Source organism: Ailuropoda melanoleuca, chromosome 1 (genome assembly GCF_002007445.2).
Source record: "Ailuropoda melanoleuca isolate Jingjing chromosome 1, ASM200744v2, whole genome shotgun sequence".
NCBI lineage: Eukaryota > Metazoa > Chordata > Mammalia > Carnivora > Ursidae > Ailuropoda > Ailuropoda melanoleuca.
In genome coordinates this window covers 153,813,006-153,826,798 of record NC_048218.1, presented here as the reverse complement: position 1 = coordinate 153,826,798, position 13,793 = coordinate 153,813,006, and the positions used below count along the sequence as shown (strand labels likewise).

General features: G+C 35.5%; 1 protein-coding gene across 4 annotated transcripts in view; it reads left to right on the top strand.

Moving 5' to 3' along the window:
* Nucleotides 1-13,793, top strand: part of DGKB (diacylglycerol kinase beta) — a 669,924-nt gene that overhangs the window by 185,755 nt on the left and 470,376 nt on the right. For all 4 annotated transcript variants that reach the window (XM_034668563.1, XM_034668559.1, XM_034668553.1 and 1 more), the window contains exons 9-12: nucleotides 1,829-1,948; nucleotides 10,969-11,086; nucleotides 13,443-13,531; nucleotides 13,614-13,730. In XM_034668563.1, the coding sequence (XP_034524454.1) occupies nucleotides 1,829-1,948; nucleotides 10,969-11,086; nucleotides 13,443-13,531; nucleotides 13,614-13,730 (444 nt within the window). The remainder of the gene's footprint in view (nucleotides 1-1,828; nucleotides 1,949-10,968; nucleotides 11,087-13,442; nucleotides 13,532-13,613; nucleotides 13,731-13,793) is intronic.

The window sequence follows — 13,793 nt, the reverse complement described above, 5'->3', positions numbered from 1 at the left end:
ACATCTTTCAGTCAAGTCTCCTGTCCTCACTGGAGTGATGGAAGGAAGTTGTTTTTCTATCAGTTTTCAAAGAAGAAGGGGGCACCATTGCTTCCACACAAAAAACACTGGGGGGCTAACACTTGAGGAAAAGGGGGAACTGGATGATTGAAGAAGGAAACAGGTGTTGGTTAGGCATTTTAATTATGACAAATACCTACTGGAAAATACAGATAATAAACTATATAGCATTATTTGTCATTTGTGGGACACATGGATAAATCTGCCACTTCTATGAGTAGTATAAATAGTAGAAAGTGAAGATGAAAAGACTTACATTGGGCAGTATGTTTTCTGTCATAGTGACTGCCTCATCCTAATGATTCAACAACTCTGCCGATTTGAAACCAGTGCGTACATTTGTACACGTTGTCAGAACCCTGATAGGTTTGCATATATGAATAGAGATAATTGAACATTTGAGGTCCATGGCAGTTAATAGGGAAGATTGAGACGTCCTTGGAAAAGTTTTTTTAAAAAACGAACCCAGGCTCTCCCATGAGATTTATTAGGTACAAAATGAAAGCATCAACCACCTGAAACAATGCTCTGTGTTCTAGTTCTCATTTATTCCTTTCTACTATTTCATCCAAGTGTGTTCAAGGGGCAGGACATTTTAACAAGATCTTATACCATCTTGCCAAATCTAAATCATTTTCCTTGTTTTTCAATTTGAGAATAATAAAATAATTATCTCAGTACCATTTTGCTCCAAAAAGTATATTCTTTTTCAATACCTGTATTTAAATTTGTATGAAGGAAAATAACCCAATTTTCAGATACTTCATGAAGAAAGACACCCATCCACAAAGTTCAGGAGTTTTTAGGCAAAACGCACTTCTATCAACAATATCAAGTATTCCATTTATTGCACTTTTCAAATTTTGGTTCCAATGCTCTCTGTATTTATTTTCTTTTTTTCTGAATTGATGTGAATTTCTGTATTAGATAAAGGTGGTGAGTTACTTTCTTTATTGGAGTTCTACCATGTTTGCTGTTTTCGTGCTGTTGGATGGGTAGTACTGTACCTTCCCAGCAACCAAGGGTAGTATGGTGGAAACTCACATATAGTTTCTGCTAATACAACATTAACAACACCTGTATGACGCTTACTACACATGCTAGATGCTCTTTGAAGATGCTGATAGCACATGAACACAGTTAACCCTCATAACAATCCTTTGGATTAAATACCAATACTACCACTATAAAACTAAGAGATAAATGTAATTACCAACAAATACTGTAGAGAACATTTTGGGACACTCTGTGCAAGTCATTTTTAGAAAAGAAATCTAATCAAAAATGACTTACTGGTTTAACTTCTTGGCTTTATTAAGTTCTGATAGGCAATTAAAAGCAACTTAATTTCCCCACCCCTTACCACTTAGCAAAGAATCATTTCAGCTCTTTGCCATGAAGTTAATTTGTTCAGACATTATCTGGCATACATTTAAATTAAAAAAATCTAGAGAAAGCAATTAAAGACCACTTTCACCCTTAAATTAAAGATACTTTGTTTTAGTTGTACCATTCAGTGGCAAAGTATTAAAAAGTTCAGGAATTATTTCTAAAAGTTGAATAGTATAAGAAGTCAGGTTCTAGAAATCATAACAAACCCACTCTATCCTCAGTTATTGAATTGACATTGTACCCGGTTAGATCTTTATCTCTATTCTGCACTTAGCTGTTAGTTTGTTATAACCAATTTGATGTAATGCTTTGTTCTCTCTTATGAAATTTATTTTGTTGATTCATAGAGAGTTTTCCCTCATCTCTTCTACTCCAGATCCTCCATGAAATGATGGAAGAAATTGACTATGATCATGACGGGACAGTCTCTCTGGAGGAATGGATCCAAGGAGGAATGACAACAATTCCACTTCTTGTGCTCCTGGGCTTGGAAAATGTAAGCATTTACACAAAGAGGGTGGCCTGGTGGTAAGTCAGTGGGGTTTTCTATTACACATTTTGATTGTAAATTGATCTGGCCATTTTCTATCATTAAGCATGTAGCGAGTGCCTGGACCTTTTAATAAATATGCCACAGGGCAATTTAATAATAAGTCCTGTAGTAAAATACTTGCCACAAACACATTGATTCATTTTAGGTGTTACCGTATTATTTAATACATAATTTCTCTCTTTTTTCTTTATTTAAAGTACAATCTGGTTTAAAATATTATTGACCTACTGATCATTTTATTTACTGCAAGAAACTCCCTAAAATTATTGCATTCTGTGGTTCTTGGGGTGCTCCATCTCATTCCACAATCACCCTCCCCATGAAGAAAATCTGTTTTATTGATAAACAATACTTGGAGAAGCCAGTTATATCTTGAGGTAGTTGAGAATACACACACACACACACACACACACACACACACACACAGATTTTTCTTACATATCATCAGATCAGCCAGCCTTTCATTCTAAGCTTATCAAAAGTTTTCTTGTATCAGTGCCTCCACTGATAATTAAATTGTAGTTTTGGGGAAAAGAAATAAACCTAAGTTTAGAATGGGATATGACAGTGACTTTGAAACCAAATCTTGCTACCCAGTCTTGATGTCAATTTCAGTAATCATTAATTTTGAACTCAATGAGTCACTACTGAATTTTTGTATTTAGCATTAATAAACAAAAATTAACCATAACATGCACATAGTAAAATGTGTACTAAGATTCAGAGCATTACTGATGGAAAGCATGCATACAGTATTTAGAATTTTGAGCTGCGAGAACATAGTGTCCACCACACTGCTGCTGACTGCAAAACTTTGCATACTTCTTCCTACCAGAGATAACAGTTTTGCAGATTCAAGACTATACCACGGTTACTCAAGAGACCATATTTTTAAAAGCTCTCAAGAAATCTTACAGTCTGTGTTTTTAAAACACGTGAGAATATATACAAATATGTTTACACATATTTACATATGGGTTTGGGAATATGTAAGTGGGCTTCAGGAAAGTAGCATTTGTCTCTTTTTCACCTGAATCTTCAAAATCTTTTCCATTCAGGTGAATCTTACCCTTCATGAGGCCCATAGGATTTTAGACATGGCCAGAGGAAGGCAAAGAAAAATTACTAATAGATGATATATAGGATATTATCCTTAAAGTAAATATTAAATCAAAGATAATATAGATCTTATTGTTAATACATACATATTTCTACATTTTGAAAATAAATGAAGCAGTATTTCCTTTTATCTGATGTTTTCCTACTATACATAACCTGGTATCTTTTTGTAAATAACCTATTGTATATCTCTATATTATAAATATTTGTTTAATTATTAATACACCTTCTGACAAACTGTATGTAAGTCAGTGAGGAGAAAACAAAAAGAAAATTTATAAAATGTTAACATTTTAAGGTTTGGTGTATACTCTACACAGAAAAAGTTGTCAAATGCTAGTCAAGGAAGTTCTGATAACAGTGCCTCTGAAGAGAATTTTATATTTTTAAAGCTAAAATTGCACTGATTCTAAATATTTATGGAAATTTTGGTGTGAGAGAATGTGCAAGAATGAGTAAGTAAACCATTTGGTAGTTGGGGTGTTGGACAGCAAAATGCAGAAATGTAGACTTGGTCATCTATAATTAAAATAGTACTGAAAGATTTTAAAATGATGTTCATCTTTGGAAACTATTATTTAGAAATTCTTTATAATTCAGTTAATAAATATATCTATTTGTAAAGTTATGAAAATAGCATGAGTAAATATAGTCCACAGATCTATATGGATTTAATTCAAACTCTTTTAAACAAACAGTACCTCATTAGTAACTTTATTTCAACTGAAAGAGAATTCTTTGTCATTAATTTCTATCAAGTTAAGCATACCTAATTTAATTTACTTTATAATCATATTCTTAAATTTATGGTTTGTATTTTCAGTCATAGGAGATGTTTTTGGATCTTAAGAGGAGAAGTCAACTTAGGGTTTCAAAGCAGTAACCAGTAGTTTCAAAACTGTGTTCCCAGTCAAGGCCACTAGATGGCAGGGCAACATCGTTTAACATTTACAGATCGCCTTAATTAGAAGATGGGATTTTTTTCCCCCTGTACAGAACAATTCAGAGTTAAATCCCCTTTCCTTTGCTTTTTTAAAAAAGAATAAGCCAATAATCTTTTGAATTGTCTTTTAATAAAATGTATAAGCCATGTAATTATGATCACAAAACAGAGCATTTATTTGTTAGAAACAGCTTTTTAATTCCAAGGCATAGAAAGTGTTTTACAAAGCAGAAATGACACAATGACAACTGAGTGATGAGGGCCTTTTTTTAGTAATTGAGATTTATTTCCTTTTTTGTAGGCAGTTAATGTGTTATGTTATTACCTGTAGAGAATATGATTCATGATGATGATGCCATTTCCCCCTCCCCCCAACCCTCCCCACCCCACTTTTGCTAATCAAATTAGAAATCTAGAAGCTTTAGGTTGAATCCAGCCATTTATTTTGCACCCTTTCTTGTTATGTTGTCCTATATATTCTTGTCTTCTGTCAATTATGAGCTCAGGGAGTAGATTCTAATTGAGAGTGCATGTTAAATACCATGGTGTATTTGAAAGTGACTATGGTGGACTAGCCAAATTACACAGGTAAGAACGTTGTCCTGGGAGAGCAATTCTTACTTCTAATGCAAAGCAGGAACAATTGTGATTTCACTGTAGTTTATTTTTCTCTATCAACAGAATTTAGAAAGCTACTCTATTTTGAATATTATCTGTTTGGGAATCAAAATCAGAAACGTAGTTTATCAGAACCTCATTCTCTATCAAATGCTAGAAAGAACAAGCCATTTCCTTTCTCTATAAGAAGCCCATCAAACTGAGCATACCCAGCATGAAATGGTACGGTCTCTTACGTCTGAAGGAAAACTGAGAGTTTGGGTGGCACTTGGGATTTTGACTACACCTGAGGCATAGTCATTTATACAGGAGACTTACTCTTCCTTTGGCGTTCATCTCACTGAAGTATTTTTTTAATTCAATTTTGAATGAAAATATTTTATTTGAAAATAATTGCATCTAGCAATAAACTCTGCTCTAGCGATTAGCAAACTTTGTAGAGAAACAGATAGTAAATAATTTAGGCTTTGTAGACTATAAGGTCTCTGTTGCAAATGCTCAATTCCTCCACTACAGCCGGCACAAAAGCAATCACAGACACCAGGTAAAGGAAAGAGCGAGGCTATGGTCCGACAAAATTTTATTTACAAAAATAGGTTGCCAGGGGTGCCTGGGTGGCTCAGTTGGTTAAGCGTCTTCCATTAGCTCAGGTCAGGATCGTGGGGTCTGGGGATTGAGCCTCACATCTGGAATCCCTGCTCAGCAGGGAGCCTGCTTCTCCCACTCCTCCCCACTCGTGCTCTCTGTCACTATCTCTGTCTCTCTCTCTCAAATAAATAAATAAAATCTTTAAGAAAAGAAAAATATGTTGCCAACCAGATTTGACCCAAGGGCCATAGTTTTCTGACCCCTGATTTACTCTGTCACTAATCTGTCATATTACAAAGAGTTTTGATGTATTTTTAGTCATTGAGGAGAAAGGAATGTAATACCCTTTAACTCACTTGAGACAATGTCAGCAAGATGTGGGGACTAATAAAGAGGTAGAACAGTAGCAGTGAAGTTCATCAAATTGATCTTTACTTTGGCTCTATTATTAACCAACGAGGTCATTTTGTGCTAGCGGCTCATCCTCTCTGGACACAGCCTCTCCTAGAGCTACGCAAGGCCATACTTTTCCTTTTCTAATACTCTTTTCAGTTGGGACGTTCCTTTTCTTTGGTGAACAAGATAATTAATAATTCTCCAATTCCTAGTATCTGTAATCTTGGATCATTATTAGATTTTTCAAGGAAAATTCCTGAATTCATAACATCATAAAAACAGATGTACACATTTAAGTAGGAGCCTGGCTTACTATAAGAATACCTTGCCTTCTTGGTCTTGGATTGTAGTGCCCACATCCGGCACATATGGTTTTTGAATGGATATGTGTTTTGATTTCTCTTTATGTGTCCTCAGAATCCTGGACTTTACACTATATGTAATTTAAACTTAGCTGTTGATCAAAATGTTTTAGGACATTTTTTTTTTCAACTGACACAGCAAAGTAAAAGTAGCTATTTGGTGCGCCTCCTGATTTCTGATGGAATCTATTTCCTGATGAAATTTCTGAATATAATGGAGAGCTGAAGATGATGCATTCTTAATAGACTAGGCTATATTTGGAAAACTAATGCTTCACACTCTATTTTTTAAAATTTAATTTGGTTGAGATGTTGTTTTGCTGTTTATACATTGCTCAATCCAGAAAGGAATTATGAAGCTGGATAAATGCAACAATTCTTGAGATTCCAGATTGGGTCATTCAAGGAAAATGACTATGTGATATGATGGGCTGGTGAGTTTGCATTTGAACCCAGAAATGGCAGGGCCTGAGCCTGACTTCAGAAAATGGGATCTGGAGATAAGCAGTTGATCGCAACTCCACTCAGAATTCTAAAATGTCTTTCTGCATTCCCTTTGTCCAGACCTGATATAGCTCATCTTTCTGTCTAAAAGAGCACTTTCTTTCATATTGTTATTATTTTTTGGAGACCTTGAGCAGAAAAGTAAGGTAATTTAATGGTCCTTGTTATTTAATGAGTTGTACTTAATTTGTAACATTAGCTCTTAAATGTGTTATAAGCGAAGTCAGTTGAAACAGGGATGTGGCCAAGCAGGGGGTTAGGAGCATTTTGGCTGTGACATTAGTAAAATTTCTCATTGAGGTCTTTTGAAAAAAATTATATTATTTATAATAGCCCTAATTCACTTGAACACAATGTGTGATCTTGGAGGCATTTAGGGAAAAACTAAAACTTTAGAAATCACTAGAATAATGAAGTAGGTTTCAAAAAGTTCCATAGGGCATTCTTGCCTTTGAAACCTCCTTTTGACTATAGGGTCATAAGAGGGGAGGAATAAACTGGATTTTCTCTGTGTGAACTTGTTTACACTTAATGAAGTATTTCTCTGTTGTAATTGGTTCACAGCACCGAACTGCTTCAATTTTAAAACATAGTGTTTTATAAATATCAGGAATAAACTTCTCTGAAGAGTGATGTCTGGTAATGAAAAAGTGAGAACAAAATTTTTATGAAACAAAGTATAGTAAACCTACAAACATCCTTCTCAAGTCTTTTGGATGAAACATTGAGATGTTACACAACTCAGCCCAATGATGGTAATAATATTTGCTGTTTGCGTAACACGAGTCTTCTGAGGAGCTAAATTGACTTCACAGGTATTGTATAATGAAACTTCACACCACGGCCTGGGAGAGGAAAGTGGGTGCTTTCATTCTATTAGAGAGGAAAATAAGAAGAAATGTGAAATGTCTTATCCACATTTTCATAGTAGGCCAGGAATCGAACCTTCTGGATTTCTTCATTTCTTGTTTAAAAAAATGAATTCCTTTCTATGACAATAAATATTTATTTGCAATAGAAGTACTAATAGGAATATGCTTTACTGGCTGATAGAATATAGTAAGGACAGATTCTCCCCATCTCCCACGAAGTTTACCATCTAAATAAGACAAACAAGACAAGACATGAAAATAAAGAGTGCTGGAGTATAATTTGCACTGCTGAGAAATAGTTGGCTCCTGGTTTCAATTTCTTCTCTTGAAGTCACATACATATTTCATCCTTTGCATATTTTGGCAATGTATCCGGTTAAGAGCTATAAAGCTATTTAATTTGTTTTTTGGTAAAGTATTTTATGTCTGGGTAATGGATTTGTACATCAGTTGCAGCCTGTAACATGGCTAAGTGTTCTGATTGACAGAACACCCACGTTCAGACTTGTTTATTTTTTGATAAGGAAAATGCCAGCTAACTTAGTCCATATGTGCTCTTCAATAGGATGAGGCTTATTCACATGTAATGGACACTCATTTAAAAATAAAATGACAAGGATTATAAGAACAGTAATACATATGAAAATTAGATTTTTTCCCTTTCCTCTTTTCATTTAAAAATCTCAGTTTAAGCTAACTTTATCTATCTATATCTATATCTCTATATTATACTTATCTATTATCGGTCTGTATTTGTATCTGTATATTAAATTAACAACCCATTACTTAAGCTTTTCACTCAAATGTTTTATTCTTATTTGAAGGAATAGAAATTTTAAAATATTGACAGTTTGAAAAATACAGCAATGCCAAACAAATATCTAAAATGTTCCATTCATATAATAACCTTACTAGAAATCTTGTGATTCAAACAAACCACCACTTGATTCAGAAATTACTATAAAACCCATTTCTTGGGGCGCCTGGGTGGCACAGCGGTTAAGCGTCTGCCTTCGGCTCAGGGCGTGATCCCAGCATTATGGGATCGAGCCCCACGTCCAGCTCCTCTGCTATAAGCCTGCTTCTTCCTCTCCCTCTACCCCTGCTTGTGTTCCCTCTCTAGCTGGCTGTCTCTATCTCTGTCGAATAAATAAATAAAATCTTTAAAAAAAAATAAAAATAAAACCCATTTCTTAAGTTGTGGAAGAAAATTGAAACGAGTGTCTTCTGATGTCCTCTCCGTGACACTGTCTACATGACTGCTTTTGTTAGTCATGAGCTTGTTAGTCCTTTCTCAAAAAGAAAGAAAGAAAGAAAAAGAAAGAAAGAAAGAAAGAAAGAAAGAAAGAAAGAAAGAAAGAAAGAAAGAAAGAAAACAAAAAACAAAAAACCCTGAATCTGAGCACTGGCAAGAACTGTGAAGGGTCTGAGAGTTACTGAGAGTTACCCTACTTGTAAGTTAACAAGTTAGCTTGCTAACATTTCCTGAATAGGGGCAGAGGACATGAGACACCTGGGTCAGAAACAAAGGACTTCTTTATTTACAGCAAAGCAAGCAATAGGAGCTTCATATCTGAGCCGGTTCTCCTGGCCTATAGAGTCTCACAGGGGTGGCGGAGTGGGGCCCAAGGAATCACTGTGCACAGCATCAGAGCTTGGAACCCTTGGCTTGGGGAAACTGAATCTTTTATCATGTGCAGTAAACAAACCTGCTTAACTTTTTCCTCAAAGGGAGAGATTATTTTTATTATACTGGACAGTAAGTAAACCTCCCCTCTCCTCTGGAGGGAGATACATCTCCATTGTCCAAGGCTGTTTGTTTTTCAGATACCTTTGAAAAGATAGCCTGGAAGAAAGGACGGTTCTTCTGCTTACAAAATGTGCAGAAATTCAAGACACCCATGGAGAATTATCTCCCAGGAAGCGTTTTCATTAATGTTTCATATTATGATGCAAATTTGACATTTCTGGTTCTAGTGTGAGAATGAGTTACTATGTATTTAATCAAGTATTTCACATTTGGTGGTTTATCTTTTGACTAGAAATAGGAAAAAGTGGTCAGGATGCATTATTATTAATGTGTTAGTATCAAGAAAAATGAAATGATCTGGACATATGTATTCTGTCCCACTAATACAGAAATTGTGTTAGTGTCCCAGCACACAGTAGGTGATCAAAAAGTTTTATTAGGTGATTGGCACCTGGGTGGCGCAGTCGTTAAGTGTCTGCCTTCGGCTCAGGGCGTGATCCCGGCGTTCTGGGATCTAGCCCACATCAGGCTCCTCTGCTAGGAGCCTGCTTCTTCCTCTCCCACTCCCCCTGCTTGTGTTCGCTCTCTCGCTGGCTGTCTCTCTCTGTCAAAATAAATAAATAAAATCTTTAAAAAAAAGTTTTATTAGGTGAATGTATTCTAAAAAATATGACAACTAGGCTAACATGAAAAATCATGTCCTATAATGGTTTCTATAGAATAAGTGATGTCTAAAATGAATCTTGAGTTTGATACAAGTTGGTGAATGGTGTACAAGGGCTACATGTGAATGCAGAAAGTGATAGTAACAAAAGTAATGATACATAATAACTTCGTTTAGTATCTTGACCTTGTTGTAAGGAATTCAGGAGACTCATGAACACCATATTATTTCATTTTACTTCACTCTGAACAATAGAGATGTAATTAAATACCTCTTAGAGAAGTAGCTATTATGATACTATATAGTTTTACTTAGAAAAATAAATCCTAATTATAGTTGTTATGCTAAAATGTGAATTAATTTAAGCCTAAGGTTTTATTGCAACAAATAACTACAGTAATTGTAAGTACAGTAATATAGTTTTAATATTTTAGCACCTTTCTATGAGATTAAAATCCTTCATATTTTACAAAAGAGGAGCAACCAATATGGTAATAGAATCAGGTCCTTAAAAAAGTTTACCTTTTAAAATTTGCTAATTGTGACATACAAAAATATATTAAATTATAAGCTATAAGTAATCCCCAGCTGAAGTCTTAAAATATCACCAATAACTTATCTTTAAGTATTGTTCTTTCCTGTCCCATTCTGTCCCATCCCTCTGCCTCCTCTAAAACCCCACCATCATGAAATTTGCATGTTCCTACTACTAAGCAAGGGTTAACATTCTTTCCAAGTTTTTATTTGTCAGGCTCTTCCACTGAAGAGTGTTTTCTCTTTCTTTATTCATTTATTTCTTTCTGGAATTGTACTAAGGATAAAATATTCAGAGGCGAGGAAGACATGTCCTCGATCTTAGGGAGTGCTCAGTTTGGCAGGTCATTATGATGGTTTGGGACATGCTGTTGGACTGTTGACATTAGACAAGAATGTGTGCGTTGCTATAGTATCCGAGATTTGCTAGCAGGATCTCATTCCACTAGAGCACATGTGTTTTTCTAGACTCTTTGGCGATCTTGGAGAAAGTCAGGGATGAAATAACAGATTGTCTTCAAATGCCTCAGTCCAGCTCTGAGTTTTATTGGCACTTGCATATTCCACTGTTTATTTCATTAAGTGAAATCTGTTTCTCTTACGTCCTGTGCAGAACGTGAAGGATGATGGACAGCATGTGTGGCGACTCAAGCACTTTAACAAACCTGCCTACTGCAATCTTTGCCTGAACATGCTGATCGGTGTGGGGAAGCAGGGCCTCTGCTGTTCATGTGAGTCATATATGTCATCACCTCCAGTGAGGAAAGGTTGATTTCATGGAACAATCCTATCTGTAGATGGAGACCTAAGAAATCATTCTGACCCTTCCTGTACCTAGGATTTATGTTTCCCTGCAGTGTGTTCCTAAATGTTTAGGTCACTCTAGCTTTAACTTTCTTCAGTTTTAGGAAACTCTCCCCTTGGAAAAGAGCTAAGGACATTTTCCAATTCATCAGCCATTTTCCTTCCATTGTAGTTTGACTTATGTATGGTTCCCATTTTCCCTGTGATAATTATGAAAATACCCACCAGTGCCTCACATTTGTATCTTACTCATATTTGTCCTTTAATTTTCAAGTTAGCCACTTTATTCACATTGTCTTCCTATAATGAGCCAATTCTTTCAGGCCTTTTAAGAAACAATTGAATTAATTGATTATTAATTTGCATTAAAATTAAGAATACAAACCAATCTTACACCTCGGATACATGATTTTTAACGCTTTCATGAGGAAAACCTTCCTAAATGGTTAATGGATATTGGAACCCAAAGTATTGCCTTCTCATGAGTTGTGGCCATTATTTCCACTTCAGTACACTTATCTTTGCAATTTTCATTGTATTCTGATGAGTGAGTACTTCCCACTAGAATTTTCTGGTGGAATATGTAACAATTAATTTATAAAAGTCACCTTAGAATTTTTAAATAAACAATCTTTATGCCCGATAATTGTTCCATTCTCTGATGCCCCTGTTAAAACAGGGGATATTGTGTCCTCCTCAGTAAAGTATGACATTCTCTTCGTCCAGCAATTTGTCCATCCATTTCCTTTTCTGCTACGTATGGTGTTACTGAAACTGTCAAGTTTATTAAATACAGCCCATTTTTGTGCATTTATGTTAAATCTAATTTCTTAACTTGGAGTCCATAAAGTATATGGTTTTCTGATATTATTTTTAGGTAACAGCTTCTTTGGTAATATATCTGAGAATTGACTTCCTCTCAGATGTATTCTTTGACATTAAAAAGCATATTTTAATGATATCAATTAACCTCATTTAAGTGATATTAATAAAGTTATATGAAATTGCAATATGTCACTTCAAAGGGCAGTTTCTGGTGGCCATATTTGAAAGGCTGGTTATGCTAGAACATTCTTTATGTACAAAGGAGGTAAATTGTTTTTAAAGTTTTGTTATTTATTTTTTTTAAAGATTTTATTTATTTATTTGACAGAGCTAGAGACAGCCAGCGAGAGAGGGAACACAAGCAGGGGGAGTGGGAGAGGAAGAAGCAGGCTCACAGCAGAGGAGCCTGATGTGGGGCTCGATCCCAGAACGCCGGGATCACGCCCTGAGCCGAAGGCAGACGCTTAACCGCTGTGCCACCCAGGCGCCCCTAAAGTTTTGTTATTTTTAAGGTGAAGGATTTTTCACGGTAGATTCTACTGATGGGATCATATGAAACAAAATGATAACTCAAATAACGTGAGTGATGTCATATAGAGAGTGACAATTTTGTTCACTAATTATAACTGGTCATTATGGCAACTGCAATCCTCAATATTATCACCAATGTGGAAAAGAAGAAAAAGTCTGGCTTCTTTCTCAGTGTCACCAAAGGAAATCAAAAATGTAGATATTTTGGAACAGTTTTACTATATGAATATTATTGGATTTAGTATTTTTCATTCTAATTCTATGTAGTGGTTTGTTTTTGTTTTATTGAGAGGGATACATGGTCATTTTTTTTTCTTTAGTTTTTGTTCTATATATTTAAACATTTTTTAGAAAACGTTGTTCCTTTTGGACAAACAGTACCATGATGGCAAATGAGGGACAAACTTATACCGAAGGCCTGGCATGTATGATGAAATCTACTCTCTGGAAATGGACTAATCAGCCATTTAAGGTTTAGATAAATCAATAGAGAAAATAGCATAAACTCGTGGGCTTTTATTTCCATGCCCTCCAGCTGCTCTCGTGCCTATACTTTGTAAAATATAGATCTCTTCCTTCTAGCAAATGACACCAAGCCATTTGGCAGTCATCAATTTGTCTTTAATATTTCTGTCATCTGGGAATTATTGTGAAAAATTTGAGTGAGGACTGATTTAATTAAGCATTTCCTGCTATGCCATGATAGAGGAGTCTTGGTTTTTCACATGCATAATATTTCCTGTACTAATTGGCCTTTTGTGTTCCATGGTAAAAACAGTCAACTTAAGACTTTTTCTTGATGTAGCTGATTGGATTGATTAGGGAGCAGTGGATATGAAATGAGGTTCTGTTAATGTCATTCTTTCCCTGTAAAATTGCAATCAGGACCAGGATTAGCTCTGAATGTGTGTACATGTTTCTTTTCAGTTTGCAAGTACACAGTCCATGAGCGCTGTGTGGCTCGAGCACCTCCTTCTTGCATCAAGACTTACGTGAAGTCCAAGAAGAACACTGATGTGAGTGTGCGGCTCTGCTTACTTTCTCAGGGTGACGTTTATGGATGCCTCTTCTTATCACAATGCTTTTGTTCTATTCTAGGTCATGCATCATTACTGGGTTGAAGGTAACTGCCCAACCAAGTGTGATAAGTGCCACAAAACGGTTAAATGTTACCAGGGTCTGACAGGACTGCATTGTGTTTGGTGTCAGATCACAGTGAGTAACATCGGAAAACAAATCTCTCGAGTTCACTCACAATGGAGACTGTGTATCTCATAT